The 20,668-nt window shown below is 35.7% G+C and overlaps 5 protein-coding genes across 5 annotated transcripts; 4 read left to right on the top strand and 1 right to left on the bottom strand.

Annotated features, from left to right (window-relative positions):
• Positions 1-382: 382 nt before the first annotated feature.
• LOC139875926 (uncharacterized) lies at positions 383-2,127 on the top strand. Its single transcript, XM_071863224.1, has 2 exons — positions 383-553; positions 649-2,127. The coding sequence occupies exons 1-2, from the start codon at positions 383-385 to the stop codon at positions 2,125-2,127; spliced, it is 1,650 nt and encodes a 549-aa protein (XP_071719325.1).
• Positions 2,128-3,697: 1,570 nt separating this feature from the next.
• Positions 3,698-4,459, top strand: LOC139875925 (uncharacterized). Its single transcript, XM_071863223.1, has one exon. It carries the CDS (start codon positions 3,698-3,700, stop codon positions 4,457-4,459), a length of 762 nt encoding a protein of 253 aa, XP_071719324.1.
• A 487-nt stretch (positions 4,460-4,946) lies between these two features.
• On the bottom strand, positions 4,947-5,624 carry LOC139875924 (F-box/LRR-repeat protein At4g14103-like). Its single transcript, XM_071863222.1, has one exon. The coding sequence runs from the start codon at positions 5,622-5,624 to the stop codon at positions 4,947-4,949; it is 678 nt and encodes a 225-aa protein (XP_071719323.1).
• A 956-nt stretch (positions 5,625-6,580) lies between these two features.
• Positions 6,581-8,482, top strand: LOC139875923 (F-box protein At4g09920-like). Its single transcript, XM_071863221.1, has 3 exons — positions 6,581-7,555; positions 7,736-7,900; positions 8,207-8,482. Exons 1-3 carry the CDS (start codon positions 6,581-6,583, stop codon positions 8,480-8,482), a joined length of 1,416 nt encoding a protein of 471 aa, XP_071719322.1.
• A 2,290-nt stretch (positions 8,483-10,772) lies between these two features.
• On the top strand, positions 10,773-19,659 carry LOC139875922 (putative FBD-associated F-box protein At5g50270). Its single transcript, XM_071863220.1, has 3 exons — positions 10,773-11,795; positions 12,505-12,657; positions 19,369-19,659. The coding sequence occupies exons 1-3, from the start codon at positions 10,773-10,775 to the stop codon at positions 19,657-19,659; spliced, it is 1,467 nt and encodes a 488-aa protein (XP_071719321.1).
• The last annotated feature ends 1,009 nt before the right edge of the window (positions 19,660-20,668 follow it).

Here is a 20,668-nt window from a genome sequence, read left to right as displayed (position 1 = left end):
TAATTGTGAAGTGACTTTAGGATATAAGTCTACTCGTATTCCTAATGAAGCAGAGGTACCGATTGGGCCTAATGTTGATGGATCGGATCCTATAAGTAAAAGCCCAACTATGGGTACTAATAGGCTGGACAGTGGTATGGGGCTTAATAATAATGAAGGCAGGAAACAGACTGTTAATGGAGATGTGGGGGGGAATTGGGCTAAACCACCAAAGCCCAATTGCGTTAATTCCAATACTGAAAATGAATCGGTGGAGACTAATCCAATACCTTCTCAGCGACTGAGCAAATCGAAATCGACAAGGAAAAATTCAGCAGAGGTTTCCTATTGCAGCGACTGTTACATGATTGCTATGACAAATTGCAGGGCATCGTCGTGAATTATGAGATTTAAGAACAGATTTCGGTGTGCAACTAATTATGGGAAAGGAAACTCGTTCAATTGCAAAACCTGTGGGAGAAGAGGGAATAGGAAAGGAAAAAAATCGAAGGAGGGAAAGACTCCTGCGATGCGGTCAGAAGATCTCAAATCACGATCCATCAATAGTGAAGCGGTGAGATAATATGGGGAACAAATTGGATTGAGGTGGTCTACCTCAATTCCACAGTAAGTTTATTTCCTTTCGTTTGTCTTGTATTCATTATGAAGATACTTTCATTAAACATTCGGGGTTTCGCGGTAAAAGGTAAATTTGGGTGGGTTCGTAGTATATGCTTGAAAGAAAGACAGAGTATCGCGGTCTTCCAAGAAACTCGAAGTAAGTCAGTTACTGATTCGTGGGTTCAAGCTTTATGGGGTGATCCAAACTTTGGGTTTCTTCAGAAAGATGCGGTTGGCAAATTGGGGGGTCTATTAGTTATTTGGGATAAATCCATATTTGAAGTCGAGAGTTACACTTGTTGTGAGTTCTTTTTGGCCTTTAGAGGAAAATGGAAGAATAATGGGGAGAAGTCTACTATTGTGAATGTATATGGCCCTCATAACGATCGTTGCAAAAAGCGTATGTGGGAGTTGTTAGATAAATTAATTAGGAGTATTGACACTAAGTGGCTTCTATGCGGGGATTTCAACGAAGTTAGGTCTTGTTCGGATCGTTTCAATTCTCAATTCCATCAAAATAGGGCTGATAGGTTCAACGATTTCATCTCTAGGAATAGCTTAATTGAGGTTCCTATTAGTGGGAGGAAGTTCACTCGAATTAGTGATGATGGAGTTAAATTTAGTAAGCTTGATAGATTCTTGGTTTCGGATGGGTTTATGAGTCTTTGGGCGAATCTCTCGGTTATTGCTCTTGACCGTAATCTTTCCGACCATTGTCCCTTGATTCTTAGGGATAGGGTTCTTGACTACGGTCTGACTCCCTTCAAAGTGTTTGACGAGTGGTTTAATTGTGAAGAGGTAGATATAATTATTAAGGAGGCTTGGGGACAAGAAGTTCGTGGTACAAGAAAAGATTGCGCTTTTAGGGATAAGATGAAGAACGTTAAGATGGCACTAAAAAAGTGGAGTCTCTCTAGATTTTGTTCACTTGATAATGAAATAAATGAGCTTAAGAAAAAAGTGAGGGAGTGGGAAATTAAAGCGGATGACAATACTCTTAGTGACTCAGAGCGTACTTTATGGCTAGATTGTAGGCGTCGTTGGATGGAAAAGGAAAGGGTTAAGTCCAATATGTTGAGACAAAAGGCTAAAATAAAATGGACTCTAGAAGGGGATGAAAACTCTAAATTTTTTCACGCTACTTTGCGACGAAAATACAATAAATGCAACTTCCAGGGATTATTAGTCGATGGTATTTGGCATGAGGATCCAGTGGTTGTCAAAAATTTCATCTTTTCACATTTTCAAAAATTGTTCGCGTGTAACTCATATTACAGGCCAAGGATACTTGGTGGGTTTTCTAGTGGATCGAATCTTAATTTTGCTTCAGTTGGGCCTGTTGTTCCCTTTCAGCGCTGGTGTGGGCCAGTTGGGCCTGTCGGACAGACTCCTCCCATTGGGTCTGTACAGTTCACAGAAGGGTCTGGTTCGGTTTGTCTGCGAATTTCAGAAGAGGAAGCAAGTGCACTAGAAGTTTTTTTTTTCGGAGGAGGAAATATTGGGAGCAATAAAGGAATGTGCGAATAATAAAGCGCCTGGTCCGGATGGTTTTAATATGCGATTCTTCAAAAAGTTTTGGGCTATTATTCGGGAGGATTTAGTCGCGGCGGTCAATTGGTTTTGGGATAAAGGCGAGCTCTCGAAAGGATGCAACTCCTCTTTTATCATACTTATTCCTAAAAAAGTGGATCCGGCTAGCCTAAATGAATATAGACCGACTAGCTTGATTGGGAGCTTTTATAAAATAATCGCGAAACTTTTGTCTTTAAGGCTTCGAAAGGTAATTCCGAATCTTGTGGGTTTTGAACAAAGTGCGTTCATTAAAGGAAGGAACATCATGGATGGCGTGCTTATTGCGAATGAGTCTTATGAATTTCTTAAAAGAGGTCGTATTAAAAGTATGATGTTCAAGGTAGATTTTGAAAAGGCGTTCGATAGTCTTAGTTGGGAGTTTTTGGATGATATGATGGGGTTTATGGGATTTGGTACAAAATGGAGGGGTTGGATTGCATCGTGCTTAAAGTCGGCTTCTATTTCCGTTCTCGTCAATGGTTCACCAACTAAAGAGTTCAAGCTCGGGAGGGAGGTTAGGCAAGGAGATCCTCTTTCACAGTTTCTCTTTATTATCGCGGTGGAGGGACTTAATTGGCTAACCAAGTCGGCGATATCAAGTAATCTCTATAGTGGGGTTAAAATTGGTAGAGATCATGTTCCGATTTCCCATCTTCAATACGCGGATGATACCTTATTTTTTGGGGAATGGATTCTAGACAACATTGAGAACCTCATGAAACTTCTAAAATGCTTCGAGTTATGTTCCGGTCTAAAAGTAAATTACAATAAAAGCAATCTTTTTAGGGTCGGGGTAGACAAGTCGGAAATCGAAGACATGGCAACTTTATTTGGGTGTAAAATGGGCTCCTTCCCCTTTACGTATCTCGGGTTACCTATCGGTGCAAATATGAATAAATTTGAAAGTTGGAAACCGGTTATTGAAAAATTTGAGAAAAGGTTATCGGATTGGAGAGCCCGTACGATGTCTCTTGATAGACGTGCAACTTTCGTGACTTCGGTTCTCAATAGTTTGCCTTTGTACTACTTTTCGCTCTTTCGTGCCCCACCTAGCGTGCTTAAAAAACTTGAGAGAGTAAGAAGGAAATTTTTTTGGGGTGGGTCGGGCGACGAGTCAAAAATCTTGTGGGTTAAATGGGATGATGTCATTCGTCCTTACACGGATGGCGGACTTAATTTTGGGTCTCTTAATTGTAAAAACTTAGCACTAATCGGTAAGTGGTGGTGGCGGTTTCTTACTGAACCCACTTCCTTGTGGGTTAGTGTTATCAAAAGCATTTTTGGGGGGTCGGGTCTAATTTCTTCGGGTGGGTCTATTTCACTTTTGTACTCTAATTCTACTTGGAGTAAAATTGTGAAAACAGGTTATGAGATTGATGGCATTGGAGTCGAATTTTCCAAATCATTTTTGAAGGTGCTCGGTAATGGAAAATCAACAAAATTCTGAGAAGATTCATGGCTTAAAGATACCCCATTAAAAGGTATTTTTAAGAGATTGGTGCGACTTGATTCTAATACTAATGCTATGGTGGCGGATCGTGTTACTTGGAATGGCGAAAATTGCTGTTCAAACTGGTCGTGGGTTCGTGAGATTACGGGGAGAACGCGGGGTGAGCTGATCGAACTTGAGGGGCTGATTTCAGGAGCAAGAATGGAGGTGGACAAACAAGATTGTTGGTCTTGGAAACTTTGTGGAACCGGTATTTTCTCGACTAGTTCTCTTACAAAGTTCATTATGAAATCGTGTTATCCCACAACAGCTTCGTGTATCCCAACTCAAAAGAATTATTTGGCTCCTAAAAAAGTGGGTATCTTCGCATGGAGGGCAAGGCGGAAGAGATTGCCCGTTTTTTTCGAACTTGACAAACGTGGTATTGATCTCCACTCCGTTCTTTGTCCCCTATGCGACGATGAAATAGAAACGGTAGATCATGCTTTGTTCTCGTGCACAAAGGTTCGGGAAGTATGGGATAAAATCTTCAATTGGAGGGGCGTGACTTCGAACCAACTAAATCTCGATGGCATTTTGGGTGGGTCGGTTAATTTGCAATTATCGAAGGTTGGTGAGAAAATTTGGCAAGCAATGATTTGGACGAGCTTATATCTCATTTGGAAAAATAGGAATAATAAGATTTTCAAAAAATCGAGTTGGTCTCCTCCGGTGGCACTTTGTGACATTCAAGCGATGAGTTACGAATGGATAGGGAAGCGGTGCAAGATAAAGAAAGAGATTAAAAACATCGAGTGGCTTACTTGGTTGCACAACCCGCAATCTATTGATTTGTAATCTATTGTTTTGTAACCTATTGTTTTGTAACTTTGTGAGTATCTCGTGTATTTAGTAGATGATTCGCATAGGATTCTAGCTCGGTATCATTATGTGTATCATCATATGCGAACTCGTGTATCATTTGGGTTTTTCTAATATAATTTGCCGTTCAAAAAAAAAATAGTTTTTTTTTTTTTAGATATTAAAATAAGAGTAGAAATTAAGCGCATGAAATCTGCTGAATTCACAAAGATTCAAAGGATAAGTAAGCGTACGTACTTTCATAGTTCGAAAATCCAAGTTTAATGTTCTGGTTGCCGAAATGGAAGTGAAGAGTTCTTGAGAGAATCTATCGATACAAAGGTGTGATTCAGCAAGACATAGCATCTTCTTCTTAAAATCGAAACTCGTCCTTAATTTGGGGAGCATCAATCTCCGATTTAAAATTTGTATCCCATTCACTGAATGAAGTAAACTCTAGCCTTAATTTCTTCAATGATGGTGACTACAACTTAATCTTATACAACTCATCATTAACCACATTCCTCTCCACGAACAATTCTTCTAAATTAGGACACCCAGAAATCAGATTCTCAAATGTTCGATCGTGTTTAAAATAAACAATAGATACCAAATTGAGTATCTTTAAACACGGAATAAGTAGACCATCTTCAGGGACGTCTAAAACGAATCCTTTTAAAGTTAATGCAACTAATGTTTTGCATGTCTTGAATAGATCCCAACACAGGCTGACCTTAAATATATTAGATGGAAGTGTAAGGTCAAGTTCTTCAACTTTAAGCTCGACAACAGTACGAAGAGTATTCATCGCACGCATGTAGCTGGACCCAATCGAGCTTTGAAAAAAGAACTTTTGAATTGGCAAACCCCCACGAGAAGCAAGGGTTTTGTCAACAAAATCATGATAATCCATGACTTGTTTTTTTGTTCGACATTTCGGCACCACGAAATGTAGATTTGGGAGTAAAGCCTGCAAATCTTTCCATCTGTTTGATAGGATGATGGTTCGATAAGCATCAGCATCTGGAAGTATAGAGAGGATTCTTGAAAGTAATATTTCGTCGGGTAACTTGCTAATTAAATCTTCATCTTCCTTTTGCTGTTGTTTCTGGATTTCATTTTTTGGCTTTTTGATCCGAGTTCTACCCCATTGCAAAATCATAGCCGGTTGAAGAGATTCAGATGAAATTGTGATTAGGGTTCTCAAAATTGGGGTTTTTTGGGAGGTGATGAAATGGTGTCCAGGGAGGATTGTTATTTTCAGGAAGAGCTAGAATTAATGCTTTATTACAAAGCATTTAAAACATTAAGCATTTAAATCATGTGACATAAGAAGATGACAAACTTTATAATTAATTTCCGTAATAGATCATTATGTGAAGATCTTTACACATTTTAAAATGTGTATTGACTATTATGCCCCTGCGAGTCATCTCGAAACATATCTGTAGTTGAGCTATTTGAACTTTCTGATTGAAGGTGTTTGACTACTTACTGATTTAAGAACAATACTTAATAGATTTTAATGTTTAACAATAACACGGGACACCAAATACTTTTTGAATTTTCTAATGACAACCTAAGGGTTGTCAATAAGAATTAAATTATGTAGAAAATAATTTTGTATTTTGCTAGTTGAGAGTAATTTTTTGACGGGATAAAACATGCATGTCTAAATTTTTTATTGGCAGCTCTAAGGGCTATCATTATCATTAGAAAAGTTCAATACTTTTTAACCTCTTACAGTTTTTTTGGCTAAATCTCTTTTTTTGTTTAATTGAATCTTAAATGCTATTAATAGATGTACTAAAAATGACCAATATATTAAATGCTCAATTTAAGTGAGTATATATTGTGTGAAATGTAATTAACTCCGCATTTGCAATGTCCATTTTTTCATAAATTTTAATACTCCAAACTCCAAAAGTTACGTACTGTATATGTAAATTTAGATGGGCCCTATAACTGCAGCCCATATGAATTGAATTTGGCTCTTGCTATTTCCAAGATAACGGACTTTACATAGATCACATTCGACTCAAACTAACATCCCCAATCATCAAACCCTAATTCTCAGTTCTTCAACTAGAAATCATCAATCTGCTATCAGAAGCAGTTATGTCCAAAAGGCCGAAACATTCATCTACTGATGCTGATAACAAAATTGTAATCAAACAAGAAGAAGAAAAAGAAGATTTCTTCAACAAATTACCTGATGATCTCCTCACAAAAATCATATCATGTATTCCGGATGCACGTGATGCCAAACGCACGTGCATTTTATCGAAGAGGTGGAACCTTCTACCAATTCTCTATTTCGTAATGCCGCCTTTTATCCGTTATAACAAACGAGCGAAATTGTTTTACCCAAATTCTTATAGGTCTACATCTTCGTCCAATATAAAAGTCAAAAAGTTCCATGATTCAGTAGATAAAGCCTTAGCTCTTCATCAGGGTATGCCAATTCAAAAGTTTGTTCTTTGTTTTATGGATGAACATTGTGATTACAGTCGTCTCAATAGTTGGCTTCGTACCCTTGTTTGTTGTCTAGTTCAACAACTAGAGCTTAATTTGGTTACTAGTAGTATGCATGGTGTTAGTGCTCGTATAAATATATTGAAGAACTGTAATACTCTCATTGAATTAACATTAAGAGGCAAATTTGTGTTGGATATGCCTGAAAGTAGCGGCGTGTTGTTTCCGTCTTTAAAAAAACTCAATCTTCATTTTATTGTTTACTCTAGCGAACCTCTGATGAAGTTGATTTCTCAATGTCCCGTATTAGAAGAATTATTTGTAGAGAATCAAATTGAATCATATTATGAACGCCTTAAAACGTTTAAGGTCTCCTCAACGTCTTTGAAGAGATTAAGGATGTCCTTTATTAATATTTTTCTAAGGAATCCAAATGTTGTCATTAATGCTCCTAACCTTGAATACATTTACTTTTCGGATCAGAATAAAACAAAATACCATATAATGAATCCGTTATCTCTAGTGGAGGCACACATTGATGTTTCTAGCCAGATTTTCGAACTCTTCACAAGCCTCTCGTCAATCAGGATGTTAACAATAACCCATCACACTATACGCGTAAGTATACTTATCAGTGTAAACTTGAATCCAAATTCAATACTATATACACTTATATATAGTATTTTGTTACTTCTCATATCAGTTATATATGGAGTATATATGTTAATACTCCATAAGATATGTAAGTAAAGCACAAAAAAAGACATTTTAATTACTTCTAATGTTTGTTTTATGCAGGAGGCTTTTACCACAAAACACATTTTAATTAGGGAAATTAGGGTCATGCCCCTGTTACCAAACTTAGTCAAGATTTTGATTGGTATCAATGGTCCTTGGGAGTGGGATTTCTTGATGGTTCTCTTAAATCATATGCCTAATCTTGAGCATATTACCTTTACTCATGTAAGTTAATTTGCGCCTAAAAATTTATTTTTTGTTTAAAATAAGGAGAATATAAGAGGTGTTAAATATTATGCTATATTTTTGAATTTGGATTTGCATATTGAGTCTCTTTCTCTTATCATTGTGAATTCGAATTTGTGTTTGGATAAACACAATTCTACCAATGATATTGTCATTAAGGGCTACATGCATACTTTGCAAGAAAACGTTTAATCCATTGATAATATAAATTACATCTTTATCCTAAAACCTATCTACCTCAGTTTACACAATTATGTCCTGTTCTCACTACTTGTTTATCATTAGGGGCTTCTATGTGTAGACAAGATCTTTGGGAACTATAACCCACCAGTAATAAAGACACCTCCACCTTCTTGTTTGCTTTCTAACATGAAAGAAATCATAATACTTAGGCTGAAAGCTGTTACATGTGAAGAGGTTGCCTTTATTAGGTATCTGCTTAATACTGCGAAAAATCTGGAGATATTTAAAATGAATGCTCCTAAAATCGGTCGTAAGAGACGTAAAGAGATATTGACTTTCTCCCGTGGCTCCAAATGTTGCCGGGTCCAATTTGTTTGATTGCTCTACAAGATCTGACTGTGATTCTCATATGTTCTGACTGTATTACATTTTAAAGAAGTATTGTGTCGACTTTATTTCATCTATTAATTCTGGTACCATCTTTAAAAACATCACTTTTAACCTTACTGTCCCGTAAAATGATGCTAAAGTCATGTTATGGGGGTAAATTTTATTATAACTAAATCACATATACTTTGTATGTGGATCTGTTTATGGTATGAATGATAATTTTCATGCCCTGCCTAAAAACAGAGTATTATAAATCTTTCCTTTCTAACTTAATAACCGGGATTGTAAATTATACGTGTTAGTGCATATTTTGTAATCCCTAGTTCCATGAACTTTAACGTTTTATTCGATCATGTTGTAACCTGTAATATTGTTAAACGTTGATTGTCGATGTGTTATTTTATATTTGTAAACGTTTAAATATAATTCGTAATATTACTCGACAGTCGGCCGACTGACATGGTCAGTCGACCGACTGTCATCCACTGTCGACCGACATAGGAACTGAGGTATTTAAGCCTAATTAATCTTCATTAATTTGGTTAACAACTCTGCACATTACACACACACGAAAACTGTTCTAGGTCGAGTCTCTCTCAATCTTCATGTCCAAATACCACAGAATGTAAGTCTAGGCTTCGTGTTTATCAAGATCTAATCTTGGTTTGACTTATACGAACCCGAAAACCCATAGATATTCGTTTAAGCTCTTTCTAGTGTTATTCCGCCTCTAGATCGTGTTATGTTGATTCTAAGATCCTCTCTCAGCGTCTACAATACGGAGTAATTAAATTTGTAAATATATGTCTTGATCCTGTTCGGTACGCTAAATATAATATGCATCGGTTATGGAAGGTAAGGAATTCATATATCTATTATGGTATCCTCTCATTTACACGAAGGAAAGACTCATGATGATACATTAAACTCAAAGCCGATTTCGTTAAATATTTTGAGTCATATCGGGTATTCTACTTGCTTTATGTTTTATTTACTTCTTCTTGTGTTATTATGGAATCCACATATTCATTCAGTTGATGCTAGTAATGACGTTTTTACTTATTTAGTGATTCATATGAATCGTCTTATGGATACGTAATGCCAAGGAACCGAAAGGTATGTCAAATTTACATATAAGACCCATTGTAGTGCGCGTGTCGGTGGGATGGGTGCTCCCAAACACGACTCCAGCATGCTACTAGATTGTTGTGGTGTGCTTGCTCCAAGCATGGAGTGAATTTGAAGCGTGTTGGGATATTTGTGGGTTTTTGTTTTTTGCTATTTATTCACCACTTTTCACTCAACTTTCATTCATATCTAGACATATCACACTACACACCCAAATCAGTCTTCTATAGGTGTTTTCTTCCGTTTGGTCATTTTTTTATAACTGGTTATAAGATTTACAAATTATTTTGAACAGAGTAAAACGTACCTAGTCATATATCAACTTCATTACGTAGTAACAATCCATGAGATCTAATCTACTCCATGTTTTCGTTTGAACCTCCGGCCTTATCCCTAATCAATGGTCAAATTACAAGGAGTTTTTGTTGTCACGAATTATGGAAGCAATCAATTCACAAGAATTGTGTCAGCGGTAAAAGCGAAATCTTTAATAATCTCTCCAAAAATAATTAATATGGGATGTGTTCATCAATACATCATGATCAAGCTTCCACAAGTAAACAATCGGATCATGGCTATTAAACAGAAATTACACAAAGTTAAGATTTACAAATTATTTTGAACAGAGTAAAACGTACCTAATCATACATTAACATCATTACGTAGTAACAATCCATGAGATCTAATCTATTCAATGTTTTCGTTTGAACCTCCTGCCTTATCCCTAATGGTCAAACTACAAGCAGTTTGTGTCAGCGGTAAAAGCGAAATCTTTAATGAATCTCTCCAAATATATTTAATATGGGATGTGTTCATCATTACATTATGATCAAGCTTCCACAACTAAGCAATAACGTAGACATCTGATTAAACCATTTACATGTTATAAAGAATAAAATACAGACTCAACTTTACATCTTAAAAAATGCAAAGTCCATTATTCCTAAATTAATTGCGTATATGTAGCTCTAGGTGGGCCCTAATACTGCAGCCCAAACTATCAATGAGTACGGACTTAACCTAGACCACATTTGACTCAGGTTTTTTTATGTTGCGATCAGACAAATGAATCAAGCTATCAAACTCGCGTAACCTCAAACTAAAATCCCCAATTCTCAAACCCTAATTCTCAGTTCTTCAACTACAAATCATGAATGCGCGATCAGGAAAAGTTGTGTCCAAAAGGCCAAAACATTCATCTACTGCTGCTGCTACTCATAACAAAAATTTAATCAAAAATGAAGAAAAAGAAGATATCTTCAGCAAACTACCTGATGAGCTCTTTACAAATATCATATCCTTGATTCCGGATGCGCGTGATGCCAAACGTACATGCATTTTATCGAAGAGGTGGAACTACATTTGGGAATTTCTACCAATCCTCTGTTTCGTTATGCCTTTTCTCCGTTATAACAAACAAGAGAATGAGTTTTATTATGATTTTACTAGGTGTAATTTATTGCCAAATGAACAAGTACTTCAAAAGTTTAATGATTCGGTTGATAAGGCTTTAGCTCTTCGTAACAGTAAGCCAATTCAAAAGTTTTTTCTTTGTTTATCCAAGGATTTTGATTACAGTCGTGTGCTTAATTGGCTTCGTATCGTTATTAGTTGTCTAGTTCAACAGCTAGAGCTTATATTGGCAGCTAGTACTAGCGGTTATTGTGTTAGGTTTTATTGGGGTATATTGAAGAATTGTGATAACCTCATTGAGTTAACATTAAATGGAAAATTCGTGTTGGATGTGCCTGAAAGTAACGGCGTGTTGTTTCCGTCTTTGAAAAAACTCATTTTGATGTATATAATTTACTCCGGCGAAAATACTTTCGTGAATGTGATTTCTCAGTGTCCTGTATTAGAAGAATTAATTGTGAAGAAACTCTACTATCAAGGTAATGATTTAATTGAGACGTTTAAGGTCTCTTCGGCGTCTTTGAAGAGTTTGAGTTTATCCTTAATCGATTACGACTCTCAGGTCATGGTTCATGACGTTTTCATTGATGCTCCTAACCTTGAATACATTTACATGTTGGATGAGGTGACAAGCGAATACCATATGACGGAGTCGTTATCTCTAGTAGAAGCTCACATTGATACTTCTAGACGCCTGTTAGAACTCTTCACAAGCCTCTCGTCAATCAAGAAGTTAACATTGACTCGTCAAACTATACGAGTAAGTTTACTTATCTTTTTTTTTTTTCACAACAAACACCCCCCCCCCCCCCCCACCCTTTATATCCACGACCGGACTTGCACTCACAACCTCAAAGTTTATAACTTCCCTTGATACCGCTAGGCCAGAAGCAATTTTGTGTAAATTTATCATTCTAAGATATTTAATACTATATTCACTCGCATTTGTTGAGTATTTAGTTACTTTTCATATCTGTTATATACAGAGTATATGCTAATACTCCGTATGATATATGCTGTTGTAAATCAGGGTTTCGATTTCGGATTTCTGAGAGTCGTGTAATCACTTTCAGATTAAAGTATTTCGATGGTACAATCGAAATCTTCAATCGGATAAAACTCAGAAAATATAGAACAGAGAATATGTTTTTGTGTATGAATTAATTAAACGTACCAATGAATTAAATAACCAAAAACGGGGTGGGGTTTATAAATGCCGAATGGCAGTTCCATCTCCAACTGCCTCCGAACCCCCATCATAATCAAGATAAGTTCAAACAAGTGTGCACTCCACACTTTCCCAAACTTGTTCGATATTTATCAAGATTATTTTGGTTAACAAATTAATCCCATTACATTTAAATCATATTGGTGACACAAATCACCAACATATGCCAAGCACAAAAAGAGATATTGTCAATTGCTGGGCTTTTAATTAAAGATTATGACGTAACATTTTTTCTCTGCAGGCTTTAAACACAATCCATAGTTCAATTAATGTGGAGCTTCTGTTCCCAAACTTGGTCAAGCTTTTGATTGGTATCAGTGGTTCTTGGGAGTGGGATTTCGTGCTGGATTTCTTAAACCATATGCCTTATCTTAAGCATATTCCCTTTACTGATGTAAGTTCATTTGCACCTATAACTTTATTTTGATAATATAAAGTAAAAGAACATAAAAGATTGTTGTTCAAGTAGAAGAATATAAAAGATTGTTGAAACATACAGGCCCACAATCCTACTTACTTACCGTGCGTTGTAAAACACCCACAATACACAAATTAAACATTATTTGTGAGATAGAAAAATACTTAAAGACTACATTTTTATTTCTGATTTTTTGTTCACATCGTAAGGCTATATATATATAGCCATAAACTCATGCAAATCACACATTCAAACTTCGACAACTTTCTTCTACCTAAAGTTTAGGTGGACTCACCCCACACTCCACCGTAAGCCTTTTAATTCGATCAAGCACAATACCAGTTCAAACTAGCTAACTTAATCAATTAAACATTGCATATAACACCAATACCTATTAAACTAACGTTCCAACCATGTGAACTCGTGACTTTTAATGTGAGTAAGGTCCCGTAAACCTACCCATCAAGATTACCCAACAGAGATTGTTGGAAATTTAGTGTAATTGAGGGATTTAATCTACACTTGTAAACGGGTTAGGAGGTACGGAGTGTACACCCATTAAGTGATAGATTGCCCGGACCCGAAAGTGGTTTTCCATTATCACAAATTTGAGTGATTACGGAAGTATTATTCCTGCACTAGGTGAAACATCTCCATCGTGGAAATAAAACAAACAACTTTATGTAAAGGATTTGTTTTAGATTTGAAAACGATTTCCTAGATTTGGTTGTTGGAAATAAAACAAACAACTTTATGTAAAGGATTTGTTTTAGATTTGAAAACGATTTCCTTGATTTGGTTGTTGAAAATAAAACAAACAACTTTATGTAAAGGATTTGTTTAGATTTGAAAACGATTTCCTTGATTTGGTTGTTGAAAATAAAACAAACAACTTTATGTAAAGGATTTGTTTTAGATTTGAAAACGAAATTAGTTAGTGAAACATCTCCATCGTGGAATAATACTTATTTTTGGGTGCCTATAAATAAGGACTATCATTTATGAGAATAAGATATACGAAAAACACCTTAATACTCTTATGCAAAAGAGTTCTTGTTTACTGCCAATAACAAGAACTAATCTCTGTCTTATCCCAAAGTTTTATTCGTGTAACCCAGGCAATAAGGGTCGAATAATTACTTTCGGAAAGTGATACCACGATTCAGTGATTTATCTGGCTATCGATTATTTTACCCTACACGAAATTTCAATAAAACCTCCAACAATCGAAAGTAATTCTTCGTTATAATCGATGGTGGCTACGATGAAACACATGACGGCGAATTTCTCCAAACTTGATAAGTTTGAGGGAATTGATTTTAGGAGATGGCAAAAGAAGATGCACTTCTTTCTGAGCAGCATGAGTGTGGTGTACGTACTCAACACACCAATTCCTGAAGATCATGGTGATGATGCCACTATTGAACAAATTCGGAAAAGGTGCAAGTGGGAGAACGATGACTACATCGCTAGAGGTTTAATCCTCAATGGTATGGCTGATTCCCTTTTTGATATTTACCTAAATGTTGAATCTTCTAAAGAACTATAGGACTGTTTAGAAACCAAGTATATGTCTGAGAATGCTTCTAGTAAAAAGTTCCTTGTGAGTAATTTTAATAATTACAAGATGGTCGATTCTAGACCGGTCTTGGAACAATACAATGAGTTCATTCGTATACTTGGTCAATTCACACAACATAAGATGAACATGGATGAGTCTATTCAAGTCTCAAGCATAATTGATAAACTACCTCCATCTTGGAAAGAATTTAAACATTCTTTGAAACATAAGAAGGAGGAGTTAACTCTTGTTGAGTTGGGTAGTCATCTGCGTATTGAGGAATCCCTCAGGTTGCAGGATAATGACAAGCCAAAGAGCAACGAAGTTGCTGGTACGTCTGTTGTCAATATGGTGGAACATAAAAAGTTCACTAGTAATAATGACAAAAAGGGCAAACGTAAACATCAAGGTTATAACAAGGCTAATCCGAACAAGAAGTCTAAATTGACTTGTTGGAAGTGTGGTAAAACTGGACACATGAAAAAGGATTGCAAGGTTATTTTTGGTAATAATAATGCCAAAGGATCTAGCACAAGCGGTTCGGGAAATGGTTTAAACAACCACAACTCGAAAGGTCAGAATATATTTAATAATTCAAATGAGAATTATTATGTTTCATATATATCTGAGGCTTATTTTGTGCAGGATGATGATGTCGCGTGGTGGGTTGACTCGGGAGCCACCACCCATGTATGCAAGGATAGATTTTGGTTCAAGACTTACGAGTCCGTGACTGATGGATCAATTCTTCATATGGGAAATGAGTCAACAGCCTCTGTTCATGGACGTGGAAGTGTGGATTTGTGTTTTAGTTCTGGAAAAACTATTTGTTTGTTTGATGTTTTGCATGTACCACAAATAAGAAAAAATTTGGTTTCCAGTAGTGTGTTAAATTGTTGTGGTTATAAACAAGTGATTGAATCTGATAAGTTTGTTTTGTCAAAACATGGTATGTTTGTTGGTTTTAGTTATTTATGCAATAGAATGTTTAGACTTAACATTAATCACTTGAATGTTAATTTTGCTTTTATATCTACTTCTAGCCTAAATAATTCTACACTTTGGCATGCTAGACTAGGACATATACACTTTAAAAGAATGCAAGATATGTCTAAAGATGGATTAATACCGGTTTTTGACATGAACAATGAAAAGTGTAAAACGTGTATGTTAACAAAGATCACTAAGAAACCATTTCAAAATGTACATCGTGATACTGAAATTTTGGAATTAATACATAGTGATGTATGTGATTTGCATGCTACTCCTACTTTAGGGAACAAGAAATATTTTGTGACTTTTATTGATGATGCTTCTAGATTTTGCTATGTTTATTTGTTACATACTAAGGATGAAGCATTAGATAAATTTAAAATATTTAAAACTGAAGTAGAATTACAACAAAAGGCTTTGATTAAAAGACTTAGAACAGATAGAGGAGGTGAATACATTGACCAATCGTATTTCCAATCCGTTGGTATTATCCATGAGACCACAGCTCCTTATACTCCACAACAAAATGGTATATCTGAAAGGAAGAATAGGGTCCTTAAGGAAATGGTTAATTCCATGTTATCCTATTCGGGTTTAAGTGAAGGATTTTGGGGGGAAGCTATGTTAACAGCTTGTTATTTGCTTAATAGAGTTCCTAACAAAAGAAACAAGATTACACCTTATGAACTTTGGAATAAAAGGAAACCTAACTTGAATTATCTTCGGGTATGGGGCTGTAGGGCGGTTGTAAGACTACCTGATCCCAAGAAGAAAAGTTTAGGTGAAAGAGGTATAGATTGCATATTTGTTGGATATGATGAACATTCCAAGGCATATAGGTTCTATGTAATAGAGCCTAATGAGTTTGTCTCAATCAATTCTGTGATTGATTCAAGGGATGCAATCTTTGATGAAAATCGATTTTCATCTATACCTAGACCAAAGGATATGATTCCAAGTAACAATGGAATCAATAAGGATTATAATGATGAAGTCTCTGAAAAGGCTGTTGATCAGTCACTTGAGCTTCGAAAAAGCAAAAGAAAAAGGAAACCTAAATCATTTGGACCAGATTTTCAACTATACTTAGTTGAAGGTTCTAGGGATAATGTTTCTACCCAATATTAGTATTGTTTCAATGTTGATGATGATCCTAAAACATAAGATGAAGCAATGAGGTCTCAGGATGTTGCATTCTGGAAAGAGGCAATTAATGATGAGATAGATTCTATCATGGGCAATAACACTTGGGTGTTAGCTGATCTACCTCGTGGTTGCAAACCATTGGGTTGCAAATGGATTTTCAAAAAGAAGATGAAGGTGGATGGAACTATTGAAAAGTTCAAGACAAGGTTAGTCATTCAAGGCTTTAGACAAAAGTCTGGAATTGACTATTTTGATACTTATGCTCCCGTGGCACGTATCACTACCATTAGACTGCTGATTGCTTTGGCTAAGATTCACAATCTAGTTATTCACTAGATGGATGTGAAGACAGCATTCTTGAATGGTGAATTGGATGAGGAGGTTTATATGAACCAACATCAGGGCTTTGTCATGCCAGGAAATGAAGGCAAGGTGTGCAAACTTGTGAAATCCTTATATGGTTTGAAACAAGCACCTAAGCAATGGCATCAAAAGTTTGATGAAGTGATTTTATCTAGTGGTTTTAAATTAAACCAAGCAGATAAATGTGTATATAGTAAATTTGATGATTCTGGTAAAGGAGTTATAATTTGTCTATATGTTGATGACATGTTAATCTTTGGGACTGACCAAAGTCAGGTTGATTTAACAAAAGAATTTTTGTCATCAAAATTCTCCATGAAAGATATGGAGGAGGCTGACGTTATCCTTGGCATTAGGATCAAACGTGAAAGCAAAGGAATTTTGATTTGTCAATCTCATTATATTGAGAAGGTGTTGAAAAAGTTCAATTGCTTTGAATGTAATCCTGTGAGTACCCCTGTTGATCCAAGTGAGAAGCTTATGCCTAATCAAGGTGAAGCTGTATCACAACTTGAGTATTCTCAGGTGATTGGCTGTTTGATGTACGCCATGACTTGTACAAGGCCGGATATTGCTTTTGCTGTGGGAAAACTGAGTAGATATACTAGTAATTCTAGTACTCATCACTGGCAAGCAATTAGGCGGGTACTGAAGTACTTGAAGAAAACTATGGACTATAGTTTATCTTATAATGGGTTTCCTTCGGTAATAGAAGGATATTCTGATGCGAGTTGGATAACCAATATTAAAGATCATTCTTCAACGAGTGGTTGGGTGTTCTTGCTTGGGGGGGGTGCTATTTCATGGGCTTCTAAGAAGCAGACATGTATTACCAACTCAACGATGGAATCTGAGTTTGTTGCTTTAGCTGCTGCTGGTAAAGAAGCAGAATGGCTTAGAAACTTGATCCATGAGATACCATTATGGCCTAAACCTATAGCACCCATATCTATCCATTGTGATAGTGCTGCGACATTGGCAAAGGCTTATAGCCAGATGTACAATGGAAAGTCTAGACACTTAGGTGTCAGACATAGCATGATTCGTGAACTCATCATGAATGGGGTGATTTCTATAGTGTTCGTGAGGTCACAACAGAATTTAGCTGATCACTTGACGAAGGGATTGGCAAGAGACTTGGTGAACAAGTCTGCTGTGGGGATGGGTTTAAAGTCCACATAAATTTCTAATTATAAGATACCCAATTCCCTTCTGATGAAAATTAGAAGTTGAATTCAATGTGGAAGGCTTATACTTAGAAATTTGGAGTACAAAATTTTGTATCATCCCAAGGTAAGGTATGTACTCGGACCTGTTGAAGGTGAGGATGAAGTTTAGCTTCTTAATGGTTTATTTGAAAAAGTGCAATAGCAGGTGCATGACTGAAATGAACTACCTATGTGAATGTGAAGTTTTGCCGCTTCAACAAAGCTTGGACTTTTGCTTTAGATACATTCATGAATGGATATGGACACATGGCTCGTAAAGTGTCAGGATAGATTTAGAGTATTTGAAAACTTATGTGTATGTTATTTTCAGTTATTCAAATGGGTTGAAGGGTTCAATTCTTAGAACACCCCGATTCTCGAATATTTGGAATGTGTAATGTACTAAGGTGAAAATTCAATCTTCAAGATATTTTCATTTATGCATAAGTTTTTGTTTTAATTTGTTTAATTCTCATGAAACGAATTGCACTAAATTGGGGAGGATTGTTGGAAATTTAGTGTAATTGAGGGATTTAATCTACACTTGTAAACGGGTTAGGAGGTACGGAGTGTACACCCATTAAGTGATAGATTGCCCGGACCCGAAAGTGGTTTTCCATTATCACAAATTTGAGTGATTACGGAAGTATTATTCCTGCACTAGGTGAAACATCTCCATCGTGGAAATAAAACAAACAACTTTATGTAAAGGATTTGTTTTAGATTTGAAAACGATTTCCTAGATTTGGTTGTTGGAAATAAAACAAACAACTTTATGTAAAGGATTTCTTTTAGATTTGAAAACGATTTCCTTGATTTAGTTGTTGGAAATAAAACAAACAGCTTTATGTAAAGGATTTGTTTAGATTTAAAAACGATTTCCTTGATTTGGTTGTTGGAAATAAAACAAACAACTTTATGTAAAGGATTTGTTTTAGATTTGAAAACGAAATTAGTTAGTGAAACATCTCCATCGTGGAATAATACTTATTTTTGGGTGCCTATAAATAAGGACTATCATTTATGAGAATAAGATATACGAAAAACACCTTAATACTCTTATGCAAAAGAGTTCTTGTTTACTGCCAATAACAGGAACTAATCTGTGTCTTATCCCAAAGTTATATTCGTGTAACCCAGGCAATAAGGGTCGAATAATTAATTTCGGAAAGTGATACCACGATTCAGTAATTTATCTGGCTATCGATTATTTTACCCTACCCGAAATTTCAATAAAACCTCCAACAGAGATAAGTAAACTTTTATGTTCAAATTTTGAATTTGGATTTGATATTAAGGCTCATTCTCTTATTATTGTGAATTCGATTCAAATGTGTGTCTAGATAAACAAAATCCATTGGTAATAATGTCATGTGTTCTTACTAATAATTATTTGTTATGTTTATTTGTCATTAGGGGCTTCTATGTGCAGACCAGATTTACTTACAGGAATGCAACCAACTAGAAGAAACACCTCCACCATCTTGTTTGCTTTCTAACGTGAAAGAAATCGTAATACTTAATCTGGATGCTATTTTATGGGAAGAGTTTGCATTCATAAAGTATCTGCTTAATAATGCGAATAAGTTGGAGACATTGAAAATAATTGCTCCTGACATCAGTCCTAAGAGACGTGCAGAGATATTTTCTCTCGTGGATCCAAATTTTGTCGTGTTGAATTTGTTTGAAGCTTCTCCAAGTTCATGACTGTAATTCTCATATGTTGTTATTGTATTAAATTTTGAAGATATATTGTGTCGACTATATGTTTCATATATAATTTACTTTGGGAACATCAATAAGTCTTCACTTCATTTATCCCATAAAATGATGCGAAAGTTGTGTTATGGGTGGAGATTTGATAATAACTAAATCACTATACTTGTATGTTGATCTGGTTATGATATGAATGACAGTTTTTATGGGCTGTCTATAAACAGAGTATTATAAATCATCCTTTTTCTAACATATCAATTAGGATTACAAATTATGCTGAAAATTGTAACTGTTTATCTTGATCATGTTGGATACGCTACAAAATAATATGCTTCAACAACGGAAGTTAGGAATTAATATATTTATTATGGTATATTTTCCGTTGCCCCATTCCATGAAGGAAATGTTAGAATACTGGATTAAAACATCAAACCAAAGTTACCTTTTTAGGTAACTAACTTTAGGATCAGAAGTAAAGTTCTCTTCATCATTTCCTTATTAAGAAGACCACAAGACAGCATATGGTTCCAAGTTTCAACGGATATAAGTCAACCATAACAGTCAATCACAACAGCTCTTTCCCTTTAGAGTAAAGTGGTTCCAAAAGTAATAATGGAGCCTAACTTCATTAGGAAATAGCTGTTAGAGTTTTTGTGTATAAAACAATTAGCCTTGTAACAGTTTTCATCAATCAAGATTGTATCAATTCAGCTTGTATCAATTATTAGTAATCAATACAAACGATCATATTCATTTTCTTATCAATTTAACATGGTATCAAGAGCTTTGGTGTAGATCCAAGGATCATTACACATTCTTTGCTTCAATCATTTACCAAGTTTCTATATTTTTTGAAAGGCCACCATGTCTAATGAAGACGGCAGCCGATCATCACCATCAGTTCAATCAACCCACACAAACCAAATCAACGATTTAACTAGCCAATTGGCTAGCCTGTTGAAAAGCTTACGCCAATTTTTGGGGCTATCAGTGAGTGATC

Source organism: Rutidosis leptorrhynchoides, chromosome 11 (genome assembly GCF_046630445.1).
Source record: "Rutidosis leptorrhynchoides isolate AG116_Rl617_1_P2 chromosome 11, CSIRO_AGI_Rlap_v1, whole genome shotgun sequence".
Lineage (NCBI taxonomy): Eukaryota > Viridiplantae > Streptophyta > Magnoliopsida > Asterales > Asteraceae > Rutidosis > Rutidosis leptorrhynchoides.
This window is presented reverse-complemented; position numbering and strand designations above follow the sequence as displayed.